Source organism: Lates calcarifer, linkage group LG21 (genome assembly GCF_001640805.2).
Source record: "Lates calcarifer isolate ASB-BC8 linkage group LG21, TLL_Latcal_v3, whole genome shotgun sequence".
Taxonomy (NCBI): domain Eukaryota; kingdom Metazoa; phylum Chordata; class Actinopteri; family Centropomidae; genus Lates; species Lates calcarifer.
In genome coordinates this window covers 22,198,983-22,226,315 of record NC_066853.1, presented here as the reverse complement: position 1 = coordinate 22,226,315, position 27,333 = coordinate 22,198,983, and the positions used below count along the sequence as shown (strand labels likewise).

At 39.4% G+C, this 27,333-nt stretch overlaps 2 protein-coding genes, 1 long non-coding RNA gene and 1 other non-coding gene across 5 annotated transcripts; 1 reads left to right on the top strand and 3 right to left on the bottom strand.

Annotated features, from left to right (window-relative positions):
• Positions 1-880: 880 nt before the first annotated feature.
• Positions 881-9,329, bottom strand: LOC108872706 (transient receptor potential cation channel subfamily V member 1). Its single transcript, XM_018660539.2, has 15 exons — positions 9,060-9,329; positions 8,538-8,692; positions 7,954-8,106; positions 5,126-5,263; positions 4,725-5,029; positions 4,359-4,535; positions 3,866-4,021; positions 3,678-3,773; positions 3,506-3,576; positions 3,259-3,424; positions 3,093-3,159; positions 2,657-2,985; positions 2,167-2,291; positions 1,609-1,712; positions 881-1,522 (listed from the first exon to the last, which is right to left on the bottom strand). Exons 1-15 carry the CDS (start codon positions 9,197-9,199, stop codon positions 1,443-1,445), a joined length of 2,262 nt encoding a protein of 753 aa, XP_018516055.1. The 5' UTR covers positions 9,200-9,329; the 3' UTR covers positions 881-1,442.
• Positions 4,968-27,320, top strand: LOC108872707 (uncharacterized). 2 transcript variants are annotated; one of them, XR_007808864.1, is made up of 4 exons: positions 16,984-17,113; positions 18,135-18,276; positions 25,122-26,185; positions 26,379-27,320. It is a non-coding gene; the product is annotated as an uncharacterized LOC108872707 (long non-coding RNA). The 2 variants fall into 2 exon arrangements; XR_007808863.1 differs by lacking the exons at positions 16,984-17,113; positions 18,135-18,276 and adding an exon at positions 4,968-5,044.
• On the bottom strand, positions 14,005-22,543 carry LOC108872705 (transient receptor potential cation channel subfamily V member 1). The gene is made up of 15 exons (XM_018660538.2): positions 22,327-22,543; positions 21,802-21,956; positions 21,194-21,346; positions 18,358-18,495; positions 17,957-18,261; positions 17,591-17,767; positions 16,940-17,095; positions 16,752-16,847; positions 16,580-16,650; positions 16,340-16,505; positions 16,196-16,262; positions 15,754-16,088; positions 15,246-15,370; positions 14,692-14,795; positions 14,005-14,605 (listed from the first exon to the last, which is right to left on the bottom strand). Exons 1-15 carry the CDS (start codon positions 22,464-22,466, stop codon positions 14,526-14,528), a joined length of 2,268 nt encoding a protein of 755 aa, XP_018516054.1. The 5' UTR covers positions 22,467-22,543; the 3' UTR covers positions 14,005-14,525.
• On the bottom strand, positions 27,170-27,333 carry LOC127139080 (U1 spliceosomal RNA). The gene has a single exon (XR_007808968.1). It is a non-coding gene; the product is annotated as a U1 spliceosomal RNA (small nuclear RNA).

The following is a 27,333-nucleotide window of genomic DNA, read 5'->3' as shown; positions in this document are numbered from 1 at the left end:
GTTCTTAACTCAGTTTTTGAGCAGTCTCCTTAGTTTTTTTTATATTAATAATTTGACTCTGAGAGTTACATCTTTTCCACCATAGGATATGTTTTCCTACAGTGTTGTTTAAGAAACAAGAAGCTACTCACTTCATCAGTTCGGGTTAAGTAACTTCTTCTTGTTGCTGTGCTGAAAATCACTCTATAGTAAAATGATGAAGAAATATCACACATGAATAAAATCTAACAGAAGTTCACATTATTCAAACTTGAATTTTTTTAGGTGGTGAAGAAACTGTCTGGAGAAGCTCAAGGCCCAGCATTGTAAATGAGCACTCCCAAATGGTTTAATTTGTGCTGACCTGTGAGTCCATTAGGAAGCTGGAATGAATGTGCCCCAGAATCATGGAGAGTTTCTGACCTTGTAATCTTGTACATGGACCATGGGTGTTGTGCACAGGGCCCAACAGCGGTGGAGACTTTGTTGCAGCCTTGGGCAGACAGTGGGATGATTGTGCATCTGGGGATTTTCCACTGGATCAACCGGTTTAATGCCCCCAATAGCACAGTCTCACTCCAAGTATGCTGTGTTCAAGTCTGAGCCTCAGCCTCAGATATCTGAAATCAGATCTGATGTATTATGGTCATGTCCAGTCAAGTCAGTTTTGTTTATACAGTGACAGATCATAAGTTATATCCTGGGCACGTTTCCAGAGCAGGTCAAACCCTGCTTTTTATTTACAGAGACCCAACAGTTGTCACCATGAGCAGGCATTTAGTTCAAGGAAATATTTCCTTTTAAGAGGCACAAACTTCGAGCATAACCAGGCTCAGGGTGGACTGTTGTCTGCCTCAACTGTTTGGATTGACAGAAAAAGAGGAAGTGAAAACAAATTACATGCAGCGATTTCTTCTTTAATTTAGAGTAGAACAGCAACAACACCTAACATCACATTCGGTGCCACATTTTACCACTGCTGCCCCACATATTATCTTCTGACTGTTCAAAGCTCAATTGTCATGTTCTCTCACATTTTATCAGGGGAGGGCATGAACGCAGTCCCCCACTACCAGAAATTATGCTGTCAAAATTCACACACTTGGGGAACTCAAAGGGGTGGATCTATAGGAATTCAATACAGATCAGAGTTGCACAAAGGCTGACAGAGATTATTTACATGTTATCTAAAATATCAGGCTTATGTTTCTCATCATGCAATGCTGTATTCCCACATCAAAGGCTCAGCCTAAAATCATCTATTTTGTAAGTTTTACCTCCTGAAAAACAGCCCAACAACAAGTTCAAGTGAGACAAAGCTAAATCAGACACCACTGTATTATACTAAAACAAACAGAATATAAATAAATTACATTTTAATAAATGTCCACGTGAAACCTGAAGCTGAATATTGACATTTTAAACTCTGGTTACAGTTTTTGGGGATTTTCAATCTGATGAAATTAGGGAATACTGGAATGCTGTGTTCGGTGACGTCTGGTACGAATCCTCTCCAATAGTGGATTCAGGTTCCATCGATTTCCTGAAGGATTACATGGCAGCTCATGTTAGTGACATTAGCAGTAACAAACAGTATATATAGGTTGTGTGTGTGGTCTGTTGCCCTACCAGGGGTCTGGTCATGGGGCTGCTTCATCATGTGATTCCCTGGGTCTTCCTCCTGGATCACACCAAGATCTGACCTCCATTGTCTCCAGTTCATTTCCTCCACCCTGAAGTCAAAGAATGGAGGTGAATGGAATTTAGTTTTTAGTTTGGTCACTCTGGCTTTGCTTTGCTTTGCTAACCATTTAAATGAAACTACTTTCTACCATAGACTGTGAATATTTTTGAAATGCTTTATGTAATGCTAATGATTCTTTAAAGGTTCCCAAGATTCCTTGCTAATTTCCTGGTAACATTCCACAAAATTTCCTAAAACATTAGCAGCAATTTACTAAGGCTTACACATTCTGTATTAATTATAAGGGAAATTTGGATGGTATTTATTGAAGTTGGGGGTGGGGGGATGGTTAGGCAAGTGGGGAAAAAAGTTCAAAAACATTCAATCTCCATCTGAGTTTTCTAGAAGGAGTAACAAAAATTCATTACTAACAAAAAAACACCTCCAAGTACCTCTATTGTACTTAAGGACTGTATTTGAGTAAACGTACTTAGTTGGTTTACCTGAAAAATCTCCGATACCCATCCTTCTCGCCTCTCAAACACACCATCTTCAACACTCCTGTGTGCAGCCTGCTCCTCAGAGCCCTCGGCAGAGTCCTCTCCATGTCCAGAATTGTAATGGCCCTCTGAGGATGTGTGAGCAGTTTTCACCAACAATTTAAAAGTGTTGTCAAGCTTTTTGCATCTCTCAAGTTTTATTTTGTTGGCACAAAATCTAGAAACCTTTGTTATAATTTGTGTGAGTCATATTCAGTGCACCCCTTTATATATTTTTTTGTTTATATTATACATTTGAGAAACAGATTATGTTTTCTACAGTTAATTAGCTTTGCTCTGGCAACCTAAATTTCGGCATTGGTATTACTAATATCCAGTAACATTTGTAGACATCCTATAATCATACTTAATTTGTGAGATCAACCTAATCCTGTGAACATTAAACACATTTTGTGTATTGAAATCAAGTTTACAGACAATAGCAGCCTCCCACCTGCAGGTTCCAGATGTTTTCACTTTGTTTGGAGATTCTTTCAACTGTGTTGCCCATCAGGGCGATGAGCATATTGAGCAGCAGGATGTAAGTGAGAACTATGTACAGGATGAGCAGGATGTAGAAAACTTCCTTATACTCAGCATTGTCTGTAAATTCCAGATTTCCCATTCCAATAGTGAACTTGAACATTTCCAGCATTGTAAATCTAATGTCATTGTAAGTTGGCGTCTCGCACTTCAATGTCTCAACATGAAAGCTTTCACCTCCCTGTGTGCCATTGGGACGTTTTTTGGGAACTGGAGCAGAGTGTATGAGAGTAACAATAGCTATGGAGAAGGAGAAATTTTTAAATCAATAGTCTTAACCTTGAAAAATATATTTATTATCGTCTTTATTCTGCACAGGCTTAACTTTTTACATGTGTGGGTCTTACCTGCAGAAAATCCAAAAAGCAAGACAGCATAGACCCATAAAAACTTTAACAGGTCTCCCAGGATCATCTAAAAAGAGACAAAGACTTTAAACCATTCACCACACTCTGAGACTTATAACTTATAACTCTGAGACTGGTAACTTCATAGTACTAACAGAATTCTTACTTTCTGCATCATGACATTGTAGATCCCCATCTCTTTAGAGCCTCTTGAGTAGTAAAGTACATTGATCCAGGCAAGAGCCAGTGACAGTACGAGCAATCCAACATGCTCTCTCAGTCCACAGCAGTACAAAACTGCACAGATTAGAAGGAGTGTGGCCTGCAGGAAACTACAAACACAAAGTGAAGGAAGAATATGTAGAAAGTAATGATATTAAAAGGTACCCTTCACAGGAGATGTTAATACTTACAATACAATGTCACAGAATCCATCAATGTATAGAGTCTTGAAGTTTGGGGGATTCCTCTTTAAAATAGTTATCTATAGATTCACAAGTCAGACATATGGAAAAATGTAATTATTATCAAATTAATTTTGACTCTTTTTGTGATGAATGACTGGAGGAGATTCCACCCTCTCACCGCTTTATAGAAAAACCACACTGCTCCAAGGACACTGATGATCTCACCAATGCAGCGGAAGTAGTCGACTGGGGCATCTTCGATAGGAAACGGTGGCTGTGGATGAAAAGGTTAGGAGTCCTTGCTTAGACTGACACACAGTATGTTTGTTTGCTTTTGAGTTAAAAGATGGTTTTGTTGAGTCTTACCTGTCCTTCCTTTCTGTAGAAGGCCACAGTGGTGAAGATGATCAGGTATATCAGATACACCAAGAAATTCATCAAGAATAATTTGGAGGCGAACCTGTCCCATTTATCCTGGAGGAGACTGCGTAGAGGCTCGATCTGGAGCATCTCCGGACAATTCTGAGATAATGTTCACAGGTCAGTTTTCACATCAAAGACAATTACCCTACGTAAACTGGTACAGTAGCACTCCAGATGTCTTTTATTTATGAGGGCAATGAAGGTTTGTTTTTGTCATGACATGTTAGCTTAAGAAATGAAATAGTAAACTGCTGCCAGAGTACTGAGAGATGGGTTGGACAATGGGTCTAGCTGTTGTGTCTAGTACCATACTTATTGTGCATAGGTCCAGATTTAGATTCAAATTTTGTAGACCTTCATATACAGTTCATTATAAGTTATAGGTTATATTATAACTTATATAAGCTAAAGTGTGATGAAAATAGACATTTCTAACCCGAATTTCACTCCCAAAGACAGCTATCTCCAACACAGAGTTGTTTTCGTCTGTGTCAATGGAACTCAAGTCATAAAGTGAGGAACGGACAGGTCCGTAGACACATTCTGTGAACTTCCTGGACAACGGCCTCATCTCCTCATCTATGAATTCCCGGTGCAAAATGTGCCTGAACAGCTGGCCAGTGAGAGATCAGAAAGAAGATAATAGTTATGTGTTACAATATTTGCATCCTCTCATGCTTTGCATACATACAGTAACATTTTATGTTACATTAATGTTACAAAGCAATGCATCCATGCTAAATAGAGCTGTTACACATTAAGTGTTGCATCAAGGTGTATCTGAAAATACACACAGACCTACCCCAATCTTTCCAAGCTTGGCTGCTAACTTCAGAGGAGTCAGCCCCTGATTATTTTCAATTCCTTCAAGATCGACTGTTCTCTCTTTCTCAAGTTTGTTGTGCTGAGTGAGGATCTGGTCATACATCCCTGCAACCATATCTGTGTTCTCTGTTGTGTTGTCTGCTATGACCACCAAGGTGTGCAAGACAGTGTTTCCCTGAGAGTCTCTGTCAGCCAAGTCAGCTCTTCTGTAAGGGTTTTCCATGAGGAAGGACACAATATTGGGCTGGTTCGTGCAGGCAGCCAGTGACAGTGGAAGTTCTCCTATTGGAAACAAAGGTGAGTTTAGTGATAAGATTTGGACATTAACAACTGGGATAGAAAATATAGCTTCTTGTTTTTCAGGGTGTAATTACCAACCAAAATAAAAGCCCAGTTCTGCATTACGCTGAAAGAACTTCCCATTGGCTTTGGCTTGCACATCTGCTCCTTTCTGGACTAGCAGTTTCACATGGTCAAAGCTCCTCCTTTCAATGGCGACATGCAGAGCTGTCTGACCTGTGACATGTGGTTTGAAAGGATTTGATCAGTCATGTTTCAGAATCTCATTGAGTCTATAAAATCCATACTGTATCTGGTCACACTCTCTGTATGAGCAGACATTCCTGACCATGTGCAAGTATTTGGACAGTTACAGTTCAGGGTCTGTGCTTCGGCATATTCAATATAAAGGTAAACGCATAAAACATATAGCTCTTTTAACATAGAGCTGAGTTGGAGTTGTTTGTTCATAGATGACCAAGCAACTGAAAAAGAGAATAATAAGGCTCAAAAAAGGCAACTGTTTGTCAGAGTTATTAAAGGTAGTTTGCCAAAATCAATTGGGTATGCTCTCAAATATGAAGGACGAAGTATGACATAAGAATAAATAAATAAATGAATAAATAAATTCATTCATTCATCATCGAGACTGCTTATCTGTTAAGGGTCATAGGGCCATGAACAAATTGATTAAGTAATTTATTATTAAAATGAATTACGTAATTAATTTTGTAATGTAAAATGTATTTATTTCTGCATCTCTACATTTATATATGTATTTCTGTATTTAAACATTTCCACATTTATTTATTTCAGTATTTCTGTGTCTATATTAATTAGGTAGGCAGGCTCTGTGAGGTCCTACTTCAGTCTAAAGCCAGATTGGTTATAGCAGTGTGCTCCAATCTATTACTACTGCCTTGACTTGACTGGTAAACATGAGCTTTGCGTTTAACTTCCTTTAAGCCACTTAGCTAAACAGAAATTGTCAACATTGTTTTATCGTGCCCTGTTTTATTGGTGGAAAGTTTTATATGAGCCATTGCCAGTGATTGAAGATGGCTACCAAACAGTTTTGAGAACAACGCACCCACTGACTACCTTCAGTTTTGTCTGAGAAGATTAATAGAGGATTTAGTTCAGCGCAGTGCTGATATGGATGTAGAAGTTGACTTAACATGGCTAAGCAGTCTTCAAGAAGTCGCCCCTGCGCAATATCTCCAGTGTGGCCCAAAAGGAGATGAGATTCAATTATATCAGGAGGTAAAATGGTTGTCCAATTGTTGCTTCCTCTGTCTCCAAGAGGATGTGAAGTTTGGCAGGTGACTTCTTGAGCAGATAACACTCAATATGATAAATACTCCTGCCACACCTCTGGTTCTGGAACACCCAGTGTTAAGTAAGCACAATTCTAATGTTGACTGGTCCACAAGCAGGATAATTGGCTGCAGTAGCCATCGTCACTCCACTTGTTTCTTTATCTGCCCTTTCCCCAGCAGATAGAGCCATCAGCACGCCTGTCTCATCTCAAGCATCCCCAGATCTCTTCAATGTCTTTAAAGAATACCATGACCTCAGGTAAGTGTTTAGCAAAGACAAGGCCTTGTGTTTGCCCCCTGCACCATCAACCTACTGCCTGGTGTTCCTTTGCAACTCCTTTGGTGCCTATACCACCTGTGCCCGTGGCAAGGCATAACACCCGTAATCTGCTGGTGTGCTTGAACCTCTCCATGTCCCAACTCAACCCTAGTCCAACATATCTGTGGATTTTGTCACAAGTCTACCCCCATCCAACGGTAACTCAGTCATTATCACTGCAGTGGATCATTTCTCTAAAGCAGCTCATTTATAGCTTTGTCTAAACTTGCCTCTGCCTTTGAAACTGCTGAATTCCTAGTCGACCATATAATACGCCTTCATGGTATACCAGCTGTAATTGTTTCTGACTGTGGTCCTCAGTTTATTTCAGTCTTGAAGTCTGGGCAGTCTGAGCAGCCAAACTAGGACCAGGAGTCAACATTTTGAAGATCCACCTAGTTTTTGCTTTGTTTTTTGGCCTTTGCCTTACCTGTTTTCTTCCCTGTGCTCAAGATCTGTCACACCTGTCCTGACCAGTCACGCCCAGGCTTGTTCTTTTTGTAACCTGCTAGAAGAAATATTCACCCAGTCCTCACTCTGCTTCTGTCCAACCTGTTCTACCTCATCCAGACATACCACAGCACCAGCTTCTGCTCCTGAGAATTCCCATCTGCCATCTGGTCAATAAGTTTCTCTAAACATTTACACATTTACCCTCTGTACAATTAACTGTTTAAATGAACATTCTGTGTTGGAGTCTGCATTTTGGGTCCAGTTAAAACAATTCTGAACAAAGTTCTCTGAACTGATGAAAACAAACTGAAGGTTATAAAAATGATGGAAAGAGGAATGTGTGGGGAATGACCCATGACTCAAAGACACCACCTGGTCTATCAAACATGGTGGTGGTTCTGTTATGGACCATGCATTTGTGGCTGCTAATGGAACTGGCACACTAGCATTTATTGAAAATTTAACTGCTAGTGGAAGCAACAGGATGAACACAGAGATATACATTTGCACTGTGTGTGCTCAGATCCAGCCAAATGTGTCAAAACTCACTCATCACTCATTTCATCATTCAGCATGACCCTACACATATGGCCAAAGCAACCAAAGAATGCCTCCTGCCACACCACAAAAATGGTCAGAAATGGCTCAAAGAACACAACAAAGACCTCAGGCCAAGGACCTGGCCTCCACATCTGATCAAGCAATAATGCAGTTATTGATTTTGCAACGCACATCAATTAAGTGGAGAAATCATTCTGTAAACTCTTTTATAATCTATACAACCTAGGGCATCCTTTCATCACTCATGACAATGAGTATGATTTTAAGTCACCTACCTCTGTAGTAAAGATCTTTGTACGACGCATTGATTAAATTTTCTAAATCTCCTGTTTTCTCTGCTACATCAAGGAGGTATTCTATGGTGTCATTTTTTCCATCTTTTACATTTAGCAAAGCTTTCAGGAGTGCCGTCTTCCCATTCGTTTCATCTGAAAGTTGAACACAAATGACAATTTTGTTAGTTTTTTACTATTTTCATTCATTTAATACATAGTAATACTAGAGTAACCCTTGAATTTACCTTGGAAAATGCACTCCCCACACACTCATTCTTTATTAAACAAGAGTATTATGAACCAAATAACATCCAGCATCCTCTGGTTTACTATTTTGTTACAAATAAGATTCTAAATTGAATTAGCCATTGTCCATTTATTCACATTCACACTCTTCTGCATGCCCTCAGCAATGCCTTTTCTAAACACACTAACTCAAAACTCTTTCAGCCACCAGCAATCAGTCTTGCTTTGCACAGCACATTTTTGAAGACACATGGCTATACTGACTCAAGTTGCTAAAAGATAACATCAGGACGTTGTCCATCAGAAAAAGACAAATAAAACTGCTTCTTCCTACTTGCCTGTGAATTCTGGGCTCGTAAGTCGCTTATCATTAACTCGCAGGTAGTCAAGCAGGCCATTAAGTTGAGCTGTGTCCCCCTTGGATGCTGCTTCAAAGACTATCTCCCTGGTGAATGCTTTACTGTAAATGTTGTCAACACTGGTACTGTATTGTCTGAAATGTAGAAAATCAAATTTATAAAATGTATTATGCAGCTCAAGATTTTCAACCAAGCAAGAACCACATCACATTACCAGTAATCCTTGAATACAGTATACAAATATCACTAACAAAATATTTGTTCTTGAGTTTCTTAAGAAAGGATCCAATGAATAAATACAGGTTTTTAAAAAACCGAGTGGTTGTCATTTGCTTGAAATTCACAACCATGTCACCTGATACCTATCAGTTCCTAAAAGCTCAGATTCAAATTTATCTGAGCAGCAAAAGAGCGTCACTGATTTCTGTGTTGATGTCTCCAGCAGTTAGTCTGTATCATTTAAAAAGGCTACATGCAAAACCTGTGCAAAGGAATGGTTACCTTGACATTAAAACGTTGGTATCCATAGGTGCAGGAATTATCTCCGGGCTGTCTTTTCTTAGGAGCCAATCCAGACTGTTCCCTTCCTCTTCTTGGCCTTTGTTTGGCTCTGCTCCATCCTGCGTCTGTCCATTTTCCATTTTATTAAATCCTAATAACCAAGTCTTGATCACGAATGATGAGAAACTTTGTCTGCTTACACAAGTTGCTCATCAGGTATGATGACCTGCAGCTGCACAGGTCTAGAACTGCTAAAGTTAGAAGTAGCACTATCACGCTCCTCCCTCTCCCGGCGAATAAGCCTGTTGTTTACTTAACAGCACTTGTAGAGACAGAGAGTATGCTGTGATCATGGCAGATCTGACGGATGGATGGCTAATGATGATAACAATACTTAAATTTATGTTTCGATTCAGAATAAATGTCAGTATGGTCTGGCTGTTTTTTAATGCTTCATTACTGTGATGAATCAAACCAAGTCAGTTGATGATTTGCTATTCAGTAAGAAAGAATATTATTACTTGGCAACTAATATTGATCTGAATTGCATCTCTGAATAGCTCTATTACTAGCAATAATGCATGTCTATTGGCTATAGGATTCACAGTCTCATAAAAACATTCTTACATCTATTTACATCACTTTACTGTTTGGAAACCAATGACATAGCAATAATATTGCAAGTCTTTTGGCTACAGTATTCATAATCTTATAAAAATCGTCTTGCATCTATTTACATTAGACACTTTTTTACTGTACTCAAAGGCAAGCATGGTTTTGTGGCAACTAGTTTGGAAGCCAGTCACAATTCATTGTGTACTGTCCTGTCTCCTTTCCTTTTCACATTATACACATCCGACTTCCAGTATAACTCTGACAGCTGCTTTCTTCATAATAAAGGGGCATCCTCAGGGACTTTGTAGACTGGTGTAACCACAACCATTTACAGCTCAACATCCTAAAGACCAAATAAAATGGTCGTGGATTTTGGGAGGAGGAGGCCTGATCCTGAGCCAGAAGCCACTTATGGAAAAGAGGTGGAACTTGGTACCAGCTACAGATACCTTGGACTACAGCTGGACAAGAAGTTGGACTTGTCCAGCCACATGGATGCACTTTACAAAAAGGGACAAAGCAGATTATACTTCTTAAGAAGATTGCGATCCTTCAAGATCTCAGACGAATACATAATACAACAAAAGAAGTTAAGGCTGTTTATCTGGTGTGGCTACAGGGTTAACAAGGTGGTTAGCTGTAGTGCTAACCTTGTAGTCACAGATTTTCAGGTTTAATGTTTCTTTTTCCAATCTCAATCAATCACCAAAACTCTGCCCTGAACAAGAGAAGAATGCATACAATGTCACTTTTATTGTTTCCGCATAATATCCCCACCCCAGACAAGTAAACCCCACCTGCACTCCACCTAGAATCCACTTTCACCCACTGTCAGTAAAGTTAAATAAATGTGAGTAAAGTGAACCTCTGAACCAAGTCACATGTTTTAGTTTCTTTGCAGTCATGCCCTGAATATGCTAAAACTCAGAGCTTCCAGGGCTGGTCTGAGTGTAGTTCTCTGCAATATACCTGTGGGCGTTACATTTTTAACAGTACCTTGATTGTTCGTCAGGTGAGGAAAATGCAGTCCAACTAGTACACTGGACACTGTCTGCAGGTGAGCAAAGCCATCATAGCCCTTGGGGTCATCTCTCAGTTGGACTCTGACCTGTCTTTCTCTGGTCCCAATGCCATATGTACACCCAAGGCAAGTACTGTCTCTTTACTTAGCCTGGGGTGGTACATATGAACTTTAATGATGTGAAAGTTGTTTTCACTCAGTGACAAAATTTGAAACAGCCTCACGTTGAAACTAGCTCATACACTTCTTCCATGCTGCTGCTGATGTTGAAAGTGATGTTGTAGTAACTACTAGTTGTTTTTTTTTTCTGCATGTCCTGCTGTTGGAGGTGAAATGAGATTTCCAAAAACCAAAAGTCCTTGAGCATTCTGAAGACTTAGGATAGTCAGTAAAACAGGTAATTAAAAGTTGTTGGGGTTTTTTTTAAGTTAATTAGCTGGTTTACAAGATAAATACCATGCAAACACACATTTTAATATTTTAAAAGACAAACTACACAACAAAAACTAATAGAGCTCTGGTGGTCTCTAGTGGAGAACAGAGTAAACTGCAGAATTCAGCCCTTCACTGAACATTTGAGCCACAATGGAATTCATTAAGCTTGTAATACACAGTGCATTCATTTGATGATTTTCTCAGTGAATTGAAAAAAAAAAGAAAGATTTCAAAATATATTTCAATAGCGAATAAATAAAGTGAACAAGAAGATACAGCCACTTCACTGACTTTATATCATGGTATTAATCCTTACTTTCACTGAAACATAAATCCACTACTACACTTTACCACAACATAACATTATGCATCCTAATATGCTGACCGGCCACTGGACCGCCTTTAACTTTGACAACATGCATTCGCAGTGGAATCAGTGAAGAAAAAATCCATTGATGGAAAAACACGGTTATTTGTTATAATCAGGTAGTCAGCTGACCTCATTTTTGAGCACATAACATTGCTGAAGCTAGACCTGACTGGGGATGGGATGATATACGATTTTTATCGCCCATCCATCTATGATTTTACAGAGTTGTAACGTTCGCATTTAACCTGGAGAGTTGTCAACCTGTCGCCTCTGTGGCTCTTCCGCACCTGTGCGCTGACGCATTCGCGAGCCGCTCTGCCAAGACAATGGTAGGGGAAACACTGCTGTTGTTGTGTCTGTTACCAGACCTCAAACTGCGCTCAGTGTCGCGCACTGACACAGGTGGGCTACAGCTTCTACTTGGAGACAACCCTCTTGCTATACGTTTGAGTAGAAATACATCTATTCCTTTCCCGTCCGTATGCCATAATTATCTGAATTAATGCAATGATAAATATCTATTTTGTTGAGAACTAATCGTGGCATTTATACTGGGACATGTTCCCCAGTAAAAGGGGTCTGGCGACGCCTCTGATCGTAGTTACGTTCCTTCATCTAATCTTGAATGGCGATAATCATTAGTACCCTTACGAGTGACTTAAGAAAAGCTGTCTAGCTTGCCAACATACATTCCTGTATTGATTTATATACTGAATTGCCACAAGGTGGTGCCTTCTTGCATCTTTCCAGCCATTCCAAAATACTAAGCCTGTCGCCATGGCTGAATGCTCGATTTTCCCATTGTATCCCCCGCAAACCAAAGTTAAATTGGATGTGTGGAAATACTATGGATTCCAAAACAAAGACCTCCAGGTAAGATTGACTAACATTACTGTCAGTTACTTAAGTGTCTTTTTAGTAATACGGCCGTTGACGGTTGTTTAAATGTTTGTTACGTTGTGATGCTGTTGTGGTCGCCGGTGAATTAAGCTAACGTTAGCCAGGTAACGTTAGCTTTATAGCTAAACAGCAAATAGCTCCAGTGTCTCAGACCAGAGTAGAGCTGCGATCTCCGGAGAAATGACTCCAGTTTACTACAGTTTTTCCTAAACCGTAACATTAATTTGACAACAGCCCATAAGAAACATTTCATATCAATTACAATTTATTGAATTTGACATTTAATTTGTTTTCTCTTTTGGCGTAGCCTATTGTGTTTATTTTCCCTCATTTTTTTGGAGGGGGGGTCATGGTTTATATTTACCTAAATGTTGTTTAATTGTTGTTCACTAAAAATATGTGTCTTATCTGTGATGCAGTAAAAATGTAAAGGGATTCCAGTGTGTTTTGGAGCCATTTTATGAGTTTAAAGCATATTTTCATGATTATCGTGATAATATCATATATCGCTATCATTTTGGTCGGAATAATCGTGACATGAAACCTTCCCATGCCCAGTCCTGACCAACTGGAGCAACTGGATGATAACACTGCCCCCACAGACTTGTACAGTAGACAGAAAGCATGAAGGATGCATCACTATTAAACATAATGTGAGTTTGTCAGTTGAATTTTTTTTTAATGATTTGATTTCACCAAATGTTGAACAGTCTCCAATCATGACCATTCAAGATTTTTTTTTTTTTTTTTTTTTCTGATCACATATCTCTCTCAAAGATGATGGTCCACCACTGTCCTTCCTGGTTTTAATAACATGTTGGACAGTTCTTAACTCAGTTTTTGAGCAGTCTCCTTAGTTTTTTTATATTAATAATTTGACTCTGAGAGTTACATCTTTTCCAAAAAGATGGAAAAGATCTAACAGAAGTTCACATTATTCAAACTTGAATTTTTTTAGGTGGTGAAGAAGCTGTCTGGAGAAGCTCAAGGCCCAGCATTGTAAATGAGCACTCCCAAATGGTTTAATTTGTGCTGACCTGTGAGTCCATTAGGAAGCTGGAATGAATGTGCCCCAGAGTCATGGAGAGTTTCTGACCTTGTAATCTTGTACATGGACCATGGGTGTTGTGCACAGGGCCCAACAGCAGTGGAGACTTTGTTGCAGCCTTGGGCAGACAGTGGGATGATTGTGCATCTAGGGATTTTCCACTGGATCAACCGGTTTAATGCACCCATACGCAGTCTCACTCCAAGTATGCTGTGTTCAAGTCTGAGCCTCAGCCTCAGATATCTGAAATCAGATCTGATGTATTATGGTCATGTCCAGTTAAGTCAGTTTTGTTTATACAGTGACAGATCATAAGTTATATCCTGGGCACGTTTCCAGAGCAGGTCAAACCCTGCTTTTTATTTACAGAGACCCAACAGTTGTCACCTTGTGCAGGCATTTAGTTCAAGGAAAAAATTCCTTTTAAGAGGCACAAACTTCGAGGCTCAGGGTGGACTGTTGTCTGCCTCAACTGTTTGGATTGACAGAAAAAGAGGAAGTGAAAACAAATTACATGCAGCGATTTCTTCTTTAATTTAGAGTAGAACAGCAACAACACCTAACATCACATTTGGTGCCACATTTTACCACTGCTGCCCCACATATTATCTTCTGACTGTTCAAAGCTCAATTGTCATGTTCTCTCACATTTTATCAGGGGAGGGCATGAACGCAGTCCCCCACTACCAGAAATTATGCTGTCAAAATTCACACACTTGGGGAACTCAAAGGGGTGGATCTATAGGAATTCAATACAGATCAGAGTTGCACAAAGGCTGACAGAGATTATTTACATGTTATCTAAAATATCAGGCTTATGTTTCTCATCATGCAATGCTGTATTCCCACATCAAAGGCTCAGCCTAAAATCATCTATTTTGTAAGTTTTACCTCCTGAAAAACAGCCCAACAACAAGTTCAAGTGAGACAAAGCTAAATCAGACACCACTGTAATATACTAAAACAAACAGAATATAAATAAATTACATTTTAATAAATGTCCACGTGAAACCTGAAGCTGAATATTGACATTTTAAACTCTGGTTACAGTTTTTGGGGATTTTCAATCTGATGAAATTAGGGAATACTGGAATGCTGTGTTCGGTGACGTCTGACACGAATCCTCTCCAATAGTGGATTCAGGTTCCATCGATTTCCTGAAGGATTACATGGCAGCTCATGTTAGTGACATTAGCAGTAACAAACAGTATATATAGGTTGTGTGTGTGGTCTGTTGCCCTACCAGGGGTCTGGTCATGGGTCTGCTTCATCATGTGATTCCCTGGGTCTTCCTCCTGGATCACACCAAGATCTGACCTCCATTGTCTCCAGTTCATTTCCTCCACCCTGAAGTCAAAGAATGGAGGTGAATGGAATTTAGTTTTTAGTTTGGTCACTCTGGCTTTGCTTTGCTTTGCTAACCATTTAAATGAAACTACTTTCTACCATAGACTGTGAATATTTTTGAAATGCTTTATGTAATGCTAATGATTCTTTAAAGGTTCCCAAGATTCCTTGCTAATTTCCTGGTAACATTCCACAAAATTTCCTAAAACATTAGCAGCAATTTACTAAGGCTTACACATTCTGTATTAATTATAAGGGAAATTTGGATGGTATTTATTGAAGTTGGGGGTGGGGGGATGGTTAGGCAAGCGGGAAAAAAGTTCAAAAACATTCAATCTCCATCTGAGTTTTCTAGGAGTAACAAAAATTCATTACTAACAAAAAAGCATCTCCAAGTACCTCTATTGTACTTAAGGACTGTATTTGAGTAAACGTACTTAGTTGGTTTACCTGAAAAATCTCCGATACCCATCCTTCTCGCCTCTCAAACACACCATCTTCGACACTCCTGTGTGCAGCCTGCTCCTCAGAGCCCTCGGCAGAGTCCTCTCCATGTCCAGAATTGTAATCGCCCTCTGAGGATGTGTGAGCAGTTTTCACCAACAATTTAAAAGTGTTGTCAAGCTTTTTGTATTTCTCATGTTTCATTTTGTTGGCACAAAATCTAGAAACCTTTGTTATAATTTGTGTGAGTCATATTCAGTGCACCCCGTTATATATATATATATATATATATATATATATTTGTTTATATTATATATTTGAGAAACAGATTGTTTTCTACAGTTAATTAGCTTTGCTCTGGCAACCTAAATTTTGGCATTGGTATTACTAATATCCAGTAACATTTGTAGACATCCTATAATTATACTTAATTTGTGAGATCAACCTAATCCTGTGAACATTAAACACATTTTGTGTTTTAAAATTAAGTTTACAGACAATAACAGCCTCCCACCTGCAGGTTCCAGATGTTTTCACTTTGTTTGGAGATTCTTTCGACTGTGTTGCCCATCAGGGCGATGAGCATATTGAGCAGCAGGATGTAAGTGAGAACTATGTACAGGATGAGCAGGATGTAGAAAACTTCCTTATATTGAACATGGTCAGTAAACTCCAGATCTCCCATTCCAATAGTGAACTTGAACAATTCCAGTGTTGTAAATCTAATGTCATTGTAAGTTGGTTTCTTGCACGTAAATGTCTCGACACCAAAGCTCCTTCCACGTCCCTGTGTGCCATTGGGACGTTTTTTGGGAACTGGAGCAGAGTCATCTATGAGAGTAACAATAGCTATGGAGAAGACAAAAATATTAAATCAAAAGTCTTAACCTTGGAAAATATATTTATTATCGTCTTTATTCTGCACAGGCTTAACTTTTTACATGTGTAGGTCTTACCTGCAGAAAATCCAAAAAGCAAGACAGCATAGACCCATAAAAACTTTAACAGGTCACCCAGGATCATCTAAAAAGAGACAAAGACTTTAAACCAGGCACCAGGCACCAGACTTGGTAACTTCATAATACCAATTTAATTCATACTCTCTGCATCATGACACTGTAGATCCCCATTTCTTTAGAGCCTCTTGAGTAGTAAAGGAAGTTGATCCAGGCAAGAGCCAGTGACAGTACGAGGAATCCAACATACTCTCTCTGTCCACAGCAGTACAAAACTGCACAGATTAGAAGGAGTGTGGCCTGCAGGAAACTACAAACACAAAGTGAAGGGGTAGAAAGTAATGATATTAAAAGGTACCCTTCACAGGAGATGTTGATACTTACAATACAATGTCACAGAATCCATCAATGTATAGAGTCTTGAAGTTTGGAGGGTTCCTCTTGAAAATAGTTATCTATAGATTCACAAGTCAGACATATGGAAACATGTAATTATTATCAAATTAATTTTGACTCTTTTTGTGATGAATGACTGGAGGAGATTCCACCTTCTCACCGCTTTATAGAAAAACCACACTGCTCCAAGGACACTGATGATCTCACCAATGCAGCGGAAGTAGTCGACTGGGGCATCTTCGATAGGAAACGGTGGCTGTGGATGGAAAGGTTAGGAGTCCTTGCTTAGACTGACACACAGTATGTTTGTTTGCTTTTGAGTTAGAAGATGGTTTTGTTGAGTCTTACCTGTCCTTCCTTTCTGTAGAAGGCCACAGTGGTGAAGATGATCAGGTATATCAGATACACCAAGAAATTCATCAAGAATAATTTGGAGGCGAACCTGTCCCATTTATCCTGGAGGAGACTGCGTAGAGGCTCGATCTGGAGCATCTCAGGACAATTCTGAGATAATGTTCACAGGTCAGTTTTCACATCAAAGACAATTACCCTACGTAAACTGGTACAGTAGCACTCCAGATGTCTTTTATCAGTGCCTTGTGATGGAAATGAGTGGTGGTTTGTCAAAACATGCTAGCCTAAGAAGTTAAAGAGTAAACTGCTGCCAGAGTTTTGAGAGATTTTTCTGTGCTTTTGTGGTGCTGCTATTCTACTTTAGACTTTGTACTCTGCGACTTAAGCACAGTACTCAAATCACTCAAATGCCAAACTGATTTGGTCCTGACATTCTTCATATATAGCATCCTTAGTAACATTTCTAAATATCCTCAGCATTTTGCATTGATGAATTTAGCATAATATAACTGATGTCTATACAATCACTGTCCTGTATAATTTGAGGCAGGACCACAGGTTATTGTATCCAATACCATACATATAGTGCATACATCCAGATGTAGATTCAAATATCATATACAGTTAAAAATAGCCATTTCTAACCGGAGTGTCACTCCCAAAGACGACTATCTCCAACACAGAGTTGTTTTCGTCTGTGTCAATGGAACTCAAGTCATAAAGTGAGGAACGGACAGGTCCGTAGACACATTCTGTGAACTTCCTGGACAACGGCCTCATCTCCTCATCTATGAATTCCCGGTGCAAAATGTGCCTGAACAGCTGGCCAGTGAGAGATCAGAAAGAAGATAATAGTTATGTGTTACAATATTTGCATCCTCTCATGCTTTGCATACATACAGTAACATTTTATGTTACATTAATGTTACAAAGCAATGCATCCATGCTAAATAGAGCTGTTACACATTAAGTGTTGCATCAAGGTGTATCTGAAAATACACACAGACCTACCCCAATCTTTCCAAGCTTGGCTGCTAACTTCAGAGGAGTCAGCCCCTGATTATTTTCAATTCCTTCCAGATCTACTTTTTTTTTTTCCTCAAGTTTGTTGTGCTGAGTGAGGATCTGGTCATACATCCCTGCAACCATATCTGTGTTCTCTGTTGTGTTGTCTGCTATGACCACCAAGGTGTGCAAGACAGTGTTTCCCTGAGAGTCTCTGTCAGCCAAGTCAGCTCTTCTGTAAGGGTTTTCCATGAGGAAGGACACAATATTGGGCTGGTTCGTGCAGGCAGCCAGTGACAGTGGAAGTTCTCCTATTGGAAACAAAGGTGAGTTTAGTGATAAGATTTGGACATTAACAACTGGGATAGAAAATATAGCTTCTTGTTTTTCAGGGTGTAATTACCAACCAAAATAAAAGCCCAGTCCTGCATTACGCTGAAAGAATTTCCCATTGGCTTTGGCTTGCACATCTGCTCCTTTCTGGACTAGCAGTTTCACATGGTCAAAGCTCCTCCTTTCAATGGCGACATGCAGAGCTGTCTGACCTGTGACATGGTTTGTTGTTACAGGATACAAACTGTTAATGTTTTCTGCATGATAGTCTCAAGTTTAAGATAAAGAATTTTGTGACAAATGTAATCTGTGCATTACAATTAGTGCCTAAATGTTTACACCAGTACACTAGAAATGGCATAAATATGTGATGAATATTATATATGGATTTGGTAGTCTACATTTTATATCAGGCATACTGTACCTTGTCACGCTCTCTATGAGCAAGTATTCATTGGCCATGTACAGTCCAGACTGCAGGTATTTAAACAGTTTCACATTTTTTGTTCTTCAAGATGTGTGCTTCAGCATTCATCAAACAGTGGACCAAAACCCTTTTAACAGAGTGCCCAAATTGTAAGGTCCAAAAGTAACTGGACACTTGGTTCCTAAATATTCATTGGCAACTGGCAACTGTTTATCATAGAGATATCAAATATAGTTGGTTTGTCAAAATCAATTTGGTATGCTATGCCCAGCAAGTCAAGAAAACCCTCTAGGATGTAGGCAGACATGTTTCTTGTCAACAATCAAGAGAGGACTTCATGACCAGAACTTCAGATGACTCACCACAAGATGCACACCCATGGTAAACATCGAAAACACCAGGCTGCAGTTCACTAAAACAAACCACTAGAGTTTTGGAACAAAGTCATATGGACTGATGAGACATAAACTCACTGGCCACTTCATTAGGTATACCTGCTTGTTATCTCAGGTATCTAATCAGCCAATCACATGGCAGAAACTCAGTGCATTTAGGCATGTAGACATGGTCGAGACAACCTGCCAAAGTTCAAACCGAGCATCAGAATGGGGAAGAAAGTTGACTTAAGTGACTTTGAACATGGCATGGTTGCTGGTGCCAGACAGTCTGATCTGAGTAATTCAGAAACTGCTGATCTGGTGAGATTTTCCCACACAACCGTCTCTATGGTTTACAGAGAATGGTCCAAAAAAGAGAAAATATCCAGTGAGCAGCAATTCTGTGGGCAAAAATGCCCTGTTGATGCCAGAGGTTGGAGGAGATTGGCCAGACTGCTTCAAGCTGATGGGAGGGCAACAGTAACTCAAATAACCACTTGTTACAACCAAGGAATGTGAAAGAGCATCTCTGAAAGTCGAACTTTGTGGCAGGGTTACAGCAGCAGAAGATCACACCTGTGGCCACTCCTGTCAGCTAAGAACAGGAAACTGAGGTTATAATTCACACAGGCTTACCAAAACTGGACAATAGGAGATTGGAAAAAAGTTGCCTGGTCTAATGAGTCTTAATTTCTGCTGTGGCATTTGGATAGTAGGGTTGGAATTTGGTGTAAACACGAAAGCATGGATCCATTCTGCCTTGTATCAATGGCTCAGGCTAGTGGGGTTGCTGTAATGGTGTGGGGCATATTTTCTTGGCCCCTTAGTACCAACTAAGCATTGTTTAAAAGCCACAGCCTCCCTAAGTGTTGTTGCTGACCATGTCCATCCCTTTAAGACCACAGTGTACCCATCTTCTAATGACTGCTTCCAACAGGATAATGCTCCATGTCACAAAGCTCAAATCTTCTCAAACTGATCATGACCCAAAGCTAGCACCTCGTTTGGCTGAGCTGGCACTGGCATTTTTTTGACAGTTTGACCAGGAAGATACAAAGCATCTGGTGATGTCTATGGGTTGAAGACGTCAGACACTCAATGACTGCGTAGGGTATGATGGTTTAGTTTGACTTGTATCTGTACAATGACTTCTGAACCCAAAACTTTGGGTAATGTGTGTAAAAAGGGGTACATCTTCCACAGTTCACATAATTCTTTCAATGTTGATACAAACCTGCTCAAATTAAAGCTGAGGGATGGCATTTTAATGTAGTATCCATTATTTGATTTCAAATAGAATCTACTGAAGCACAGCGCCTGAGGAGCAAGACATGCAGAACTGTCCAAATATTTGCAGTCTGGCCTGTACACTGCGGCATCTCTTTACACATAGGCCTTCTATCTCATGTTCCCCGGTAGTTTGTATAGTCAAGTGTCACTTTCCAGAATTATCAGAGACAGACTTTTTCTTTTATTAGTATACACTGATCAGCCACAACATTAAAACCACTAACAGGTTGAAGTGAATAACATTGATCATCCCACCTAGGCATCGTCACAGACCAAGCACCCCACCCCCCTAATCCCCCCACGGCAACAGTACACCCCCACAGGAGTGACCTCCTCCAACATAACAATGCGCCTGCCACACCCCAAAAACTGACAAAGTGCCCAAGGCATTGACCTGATCTCTAAATTCCCCAGATCCCAATCCTAATCTGACTGAGCATCAGCGTGAGGCACTGGAACAAACCAAATCCATGGAGCCCCACCCTGGGCCAGAGCTGTTTTGGCAGCATGAGGGGAACCTAGAGGTGGTTTTAATGCTGCGACTGATGAGTATATATATCTATTTCACAACAGGGTTACCCAATTCAGGTACACTGATGATATCTTGAATATTAAAATAAGTGGTGAACTCTACTCTTAAATGTGGCTTTATGGTGTGCCTCTCTATTCTTTTCTGTTTAAAGAATTGTTCTTGATTGCACAACACTCATCAATTAAATGGAGAAATCCTGTCATTATGTAAACCCTGGCTTTAACAGTCTATACAACATATGGCATTCTCTCATTACTCATGACTATCAACTTTATGTTACCAACCTTTGTAGTAAAGATCTTTGTACGACGCATTGATTAAATTTTCTAAATCTCCTGTTTTCTCTGCTACATCAAGGAGGTATTCTATGGTGTCATTTTTTCCATCTTTTAGGTTCAGCAAAGCCTTCAGGAGTGCTGTCTTCCCATTCGTTTCATCTGAAAGTTGAACACAAGTGATATAGTTTTATTTTTTACTGTTTACCTTATTGAGAGTTTATGATGATTCCCGTTCTGTTAATAAATAACTATTAGAATAACCCCTAAATTTACTTTGGAAAACGTATAGTCTCACCACACACTTATTATCAGACAAAAGAGTTTTATGAACAAAATAACATCCAGCATCCTCTGGTTTACTATTTTGTTACAAATAAGATTCTAAATTGAATTAGCCATTGTCCATTTATTCACATTCACACTCTTCTGCGTGCCCTCAGCAATGCCTTTTCTAAACACACTTACTCAAAACTCTTTCAGCCACCAGCAATCAGTCTTGCTTTGCACAGCACATTTTTGAAGACACATGGCTATACTGACTCAAGTTGCTAAAAGATAACATCAGGACGTTGTCCATCAGAAAAAGACAAATAAAACTGCTTCTTCCTACTTGCCTGTGAATTCTGGGCTCGTAAGTCGCTTATCATTAACTCGCAGGTAGTCAAGCAGGCCATTAAGTTGAGCTGTGTCCCCCTTGGATGCTGCTTCAAAGACTATCTCCCTGGTGAATGCTTTACTGTAAATGTTGTCAACACTGGTACTGTATTGTCTGAAATGTAGAAAATCAAATTTATAAAATGTATTATGCAGCTCAAGATTTTCAACCAAGCAAGAACCACATCACATTACCAGTAATCCTTGAATGCAGTAAACAAATATCACTAACAAAATATTTGTTCTTGAGTTTCTTAAGAAAGGATCCAATGAACAAACACAGGCTTTAAAAAAAAAAACAGGTGCTTGTCATTTACTTGAAATTCACAACCATGTTACCTGATACCTATCAGTTCCTAAAAGCTCAAATGCAAATTTATCTTAGCAGCAAAAGAGCGTCACTGATTTCTGTGTTGATGTCTCAAGCAGTTAGTCTGTATCATTTATAAAGGCTACAAGCATAACCTGTGCAAAGGAATGGTTACCTTGACATTAAAACGTTGGTATCCATAGGTGCAGGAATTATCTCCGGGCTGTCTTTTCTTAGGAGCCAATCCAGACTGTTCCCTTCCTCTTCTTGGCCTTTGTTTGGCTCTGCTCCATCCTGTGTCTGTCCATTTTCCATCTTATTAGATCCTAATAACCAAGTCTTGATCACGAATGACGAGAAACTTTGTCTGCTTACACAAGCTCATCAGGTATGATGACCTGCAGCTGCACAGGTGTAGAATTTCAAAGGTTAAAGCTAGCAGTGAGGCGGTAGAGGTTTTTGCTACCTTGGTCACGCTCCTCCCTCTCCCCAGGGAACAAGCCTGTTGTTTACCTAACCTAACAGTTGTAGAAACAAAGAGTATGCTGTGATCATGGCAGATCTGCTGGATGAATAATTTACTGTCTGAAATTGTTTTGTGAAGTATTAAAAACATATTTAATCATGTTATTTCTATTAGGAGTGTTTGACATATGACACTGCTAATGAAGACGACAATACTTAAGTTTATGTTTCAGTCCAAAATAATGGTCAGTATGGTCTGAATGCTTACAACAATGATGAAAAGTCAGACCAAATAAATTGATGATTTGCTGTTCAGTGAGAAAGAATATTATTACTTAGCAACTAATTTGATTTGTATTGCATATCTGAATATCATTATTATTAGCAACAATACTGCAAGTTTATTGGCTATAGGATTCACAATCTCAGAAAAACCTTCTCACATCTATTTATGTTAGACACTCTTTACTATTTGGAAACCAATGACAGTTCAATGTGTAACTTACACAAGTGTAAAGGGGAGACTTGAAACCTTTGTCACATCTACCAAGAGGTAAACATGTTAAACTTGTTCACTTCTTCATAGATTCTGGATTTTTAAATGACAGGGAAGGTGCAGATGCCATTTAATTTTTTTTTTTTTTTTTTTTTTTTAACTGGGTTATTGAATTTTCCGTGGGGAAAAAACCTATCAGACAAGTATTTGTGTGTCTTGGACCATTTAATATTTTCAGCCTGTGGTTAGCTCACTTTGCAGCCTCATGGTTTTCATTCAGCTTTTGTTAACTGTTTATTGGAATTTTCTTTATATCTTATTTGTGTTTACAATTCCACTGAGGATTTTTATTATCATAAATTTACATTTTGTTTTATTTAATGTGTTCATTATTGCGCTTTTCACCAATTTTGCTGTATCATTAGGTGCAGAAGAAATTAACTTAATGCCTTCTGCACCTAACCCTTAATGCCATTAAGGATTAAAGGTGATTTGAGAGCAATTAAATTGACAAAGAGAAAAGTATTTGTTGTATTAATGATGTTATTGACTACAGGGTTGAATTTCAAACCCATATCCGATATAGAGTAAATACATTATTTTGGATTTTGAGGATGTCAGTTGTGTTGAGGATATTTGATTAACAAAGCAGAGTGGCACCTGTACACAACTTGCATGTGGGTAGGTGCTTACTATATACATTTGTTGTAGGTGTGGCTACTGTACAGCATTTGTTTCAACATCACTAGAAGCTGCAAACCAAGTTTACTTGAACAAAGCTAATTCTGATATTATTAACCTGTTCTTCTACTACTTTCTGGAAGCATAAAAGTAGAAGTGACATGTTTTAATTAAATAAAATAACATTAATGTGATAGAGACTATGATGCTGATTGCTTGATTTTATCTGATGACTAAAAATACATGTACAATATGTACTTCAGTACTTACTGAGGATGAAAACAAACAAGAAAACCTGATGGCTCTTTCATTGTGGTCCTAATGTCAAAATATTACAATTTAAAGATTAAATTAAGATTAGATACTTCTGAATTCTGCACTATTTCCTTTCAACACTCCTGTATAGACCTAAACTGAGATGTGTAAAATAAGTACCCTCTAATAACTTTAGAGGTCTTCAATAACGCAATCATGACTTAAGCATTGGGGCTGTGGCACCATGCTGCAGTGGTTAGCACTGTTGCCTCACAGCATTAAGGTTCTGGGTTCAGAGTTCTCTGGTGGCCAAATGGCTACAGCAGACGGCACAACTGCAACTTCCATGGCTAAAAAGTTAACTTATTTACAACAAATTAGTCACAATAAATGAAAACAGGTGATTAAAATCTGTAATCTCAATAGTGTAGGGCGTGGACAAGTGAATGTGTGCTGGCTGGAAAGAACAAAAAGACAACAAAAGTGTTTAGTGTCTTTAATTTAGAATGGAAGAGTTTGCCAACCCCCAACATCACAAGAGGGATTCGTAATGTAATGTCTGTGATTTTGGTCTTATCACAAACTAAGTTAATCTGATTTACAGTCACATTAGAGAAAGGGGAGAGGGATGTAAAGACAGAACTGTTATCACAGAGTGTTGGAAATGCAAACCAAGCAACACATACTGACAAATATGTGTTTTTTACTGTCCAGTGACAAACTACACAGCCACAACTAATAGAGCTCTGGTGGTCTCTAGTGGAGAACAGAGCTGACTGCTGAATTCAACCCTAAGCTGAACATCTGAGCCCTAATGGAATTCATTAAAGTCTGTAATACACAGTGCACTCATCTGATGATTTTTTCAGAGAATTGTCAAATTTCAAAACATATTTCAAGAGAAAAATGAATACAGTGAAAAATAAGATTCTTCACTTACTTTTTTCCGTACCTTTCCATGGTACTAATCCTTACTTTCAGTGAAACATAAAGTGCACCCAAGATAAAATCCACTACTATACTTAACCACAGCATAATATACTTCCTAAAGATTTTTTCCCCACGTGTTTCAGGTACGTCACATCTGTGATGGGTCCAGCTGGCACACAGTACTCACTGAGGTCCTGAGCTGCAGACCATGCAGAAAGACAGGCAGGAGCGGAGAAGGTGGCACAGTGGGTTGGTGAATCACGTGGGATCCTGCTATTTTAACAGAGCTCAGTGAGGCTCATCAAGCTATGTTCCCTGCCATCCTCATCACCAAGTGAGTATACTGAACATAAGGTGTACATACAGACTTGTAAGTAGTCACTCCAATCAACCTTAACATATTGTGACTGCACTCACAGGCATAGAGTGGATAGGAATGTTGTGTGCCCTCTGAGACCAGACCAAAATGAACACTAGCAGCAGATACAGGAGAACCATCTGCAGGACTGCCTTCAACGTAAGGACCTGTATATCACACTCTTCATATCTGTCGTGGGACCAGAGGGATTATGTCTGTATTTGGACACACATTCCAGGCTTCACCTCCTCCAAGGGAGCTTCCTTAATGTGGCCTTTCGTTTCGAACGATTTGTTCAATTTGTTGAATGTTTTCAGAAGTTTCTGATGTGCATGGGCGCCCAGAACATTCGTCGTCTCTGACATCCTCTCTGCCTTCACAAAATCTTTTGTGCCATTCAAACACACATACACATGACATGCAATGTTCCCCATACACCTCAGTTAATGTACGAAAAGATTTGGCTGCTGTTTTGTTCAATTTCACTAAAAATTTCAAGTTAATGCGTTGCTCAACTTTTAAGCTAATAATTTTCTGACACCGTAGCAAAAACATGTGCACTTCAATCACTAGCTAGCAGCGAACTAAAGACGTCACTTATTAGAAACTTATAGCAGTTGTGCATGAATACCTTTGCACAGAGTCTCATTCCAAGCATGCTGTGTTCAAGTCTGCTCTAGCTGGGGCAGGGCTGACCTTCAACCACACAGACCTGGAGCTGCTCATCGAGGCTGTCAAAACCAAGGACCCGGCAACCCTGACATCTCTCCCAGACAAGGATGTTGTCCACTAGCACATTTCCAGGGAGCAGCTGACACAGAGAAAGAGAGAGTGAAAACAAATGACGTGGTAGTGATATCTTCTTTAATCAAAACTAGAATAGCTTAACATTACCTAACATCACATCCATTACTGTGTTTTACACTGTGGTTCCACATATTTACTATTTTCTTCTAACTATTGTAAATCTGATTGTTCTTTTTCTTTCCTGTTATCCCATGCTTGCCACAACATGCTCGCCAAAACCTGCTTGCTTCTTCAGTCACCCAGGGGTTGTAGATGTGTACTGTTACGACCCGCTCACCTGTACGACAAAGACTCTTCACCTGGAATTCCTTCAGTGGTCCATCAACTAAACCGAGCTGCCAACCCTTTCACCTCCTCCATCTTGGTGAGTGTATTAAATGTGACATCAAAGAACATTTTCTTGGAGTTTTGCTGCAGACAAAGGAGCTCTTCTCTCTTGATACCCAAGGATCCCAAAAGTACAGATTGCCCAAACACTTGTCTATCCATGAAACCTTGCTTCTTCTTCCAATCAAGTCAGAGAAACAATACAGCAATAATGTCAGAGATGATGGGGTCTCTGCACAGTCCCTCTAACTGATGAGTCTGATGGTGAACGATTTGTTTAGGCACCAATCAGTAAAACAGAAAAACAAGTCCACTGAGTACCACAACAACTAAAAGAGCTCTGGTGGTCTCTAGTGGAGAACAGAGCTAACTGCAGAATTCAAACCTACACTGAGCATTTGATCTATACCAGATTTTACTAATGTTAACTCTGTAGACTGTCAGAAGCTTTCAAAACATATTTCATCAAAAAAATCATAATCTGAATTATATTCAACTAAATGTGTGAGAACATAATAATAATAATAATAATAATATCACTGGAATGTCTTTATTTCCTAAATACTGGAAAACAAATTAGATGGTGCTGACTTCTTTAAGTGAGACTAGAATAGTTTAACACCCAATATCACATCCACTGCTGTGCTACATAATATCTACTGTTGAAAGACTGATTGTTCTTTTTCTTTCACATGTTATCAGGGGAGAGCGCGAACGCAGTCCCCCACTACCAGAAATTATGCAGTCGAGATTCCCACATTTGGGGAATTCGCAGGGGTCAGCACAACCGGAGTGCAATGGCTGAGCCTCGCCCTGGGTGAACCACCTTCTTGATCATGGTATCTCCCCTGCCAGGTAAGTAT

Coding starts and splice junctions, on each gene's coding strand:
- LOC108872706 (XM_018660539.2), bottom strand. CDS start 9,199: ATGGAAAATGGACAGACGCAGGATGGAGCAGAGCCAAACAAAGGCCAA. Junction 5,030..5,125: donor AGAACTGGGCTTTTATTTTG/GTTGGTAATTAC, acceptor TGTTTCCAATAG/GAGAACTTCCACTGTCACTG. Junction 3,577..3,677: donor TGTGGTTTTTCTATAAAGCG/GTGAGAGGGTGG, acceptor GTGAATCTATAG/ATAACTATTTTAAAGAGGAA.
- LOC108872705 (XM_018660538.2), bottom strand. CDS start 22,466: ATGGAAAATGGACAGACACAGGATGGAGCAGAGCCAAACAAAGGCCAA. Junction 16,506..16,579: donor GGATTCTGTGACATTGTATT/GTAAGTATCAAC, acceptor TTGTGTTTGTAG/TTTCCTGCAGGCCACACTCC. Junction 16,089..16,195: donor GCTTTTTGGATTTTCTGCAG/GTAAGACCTACA, acceptor TCTTCTCCATAG/CTATTGTTACTCTCATAGAT.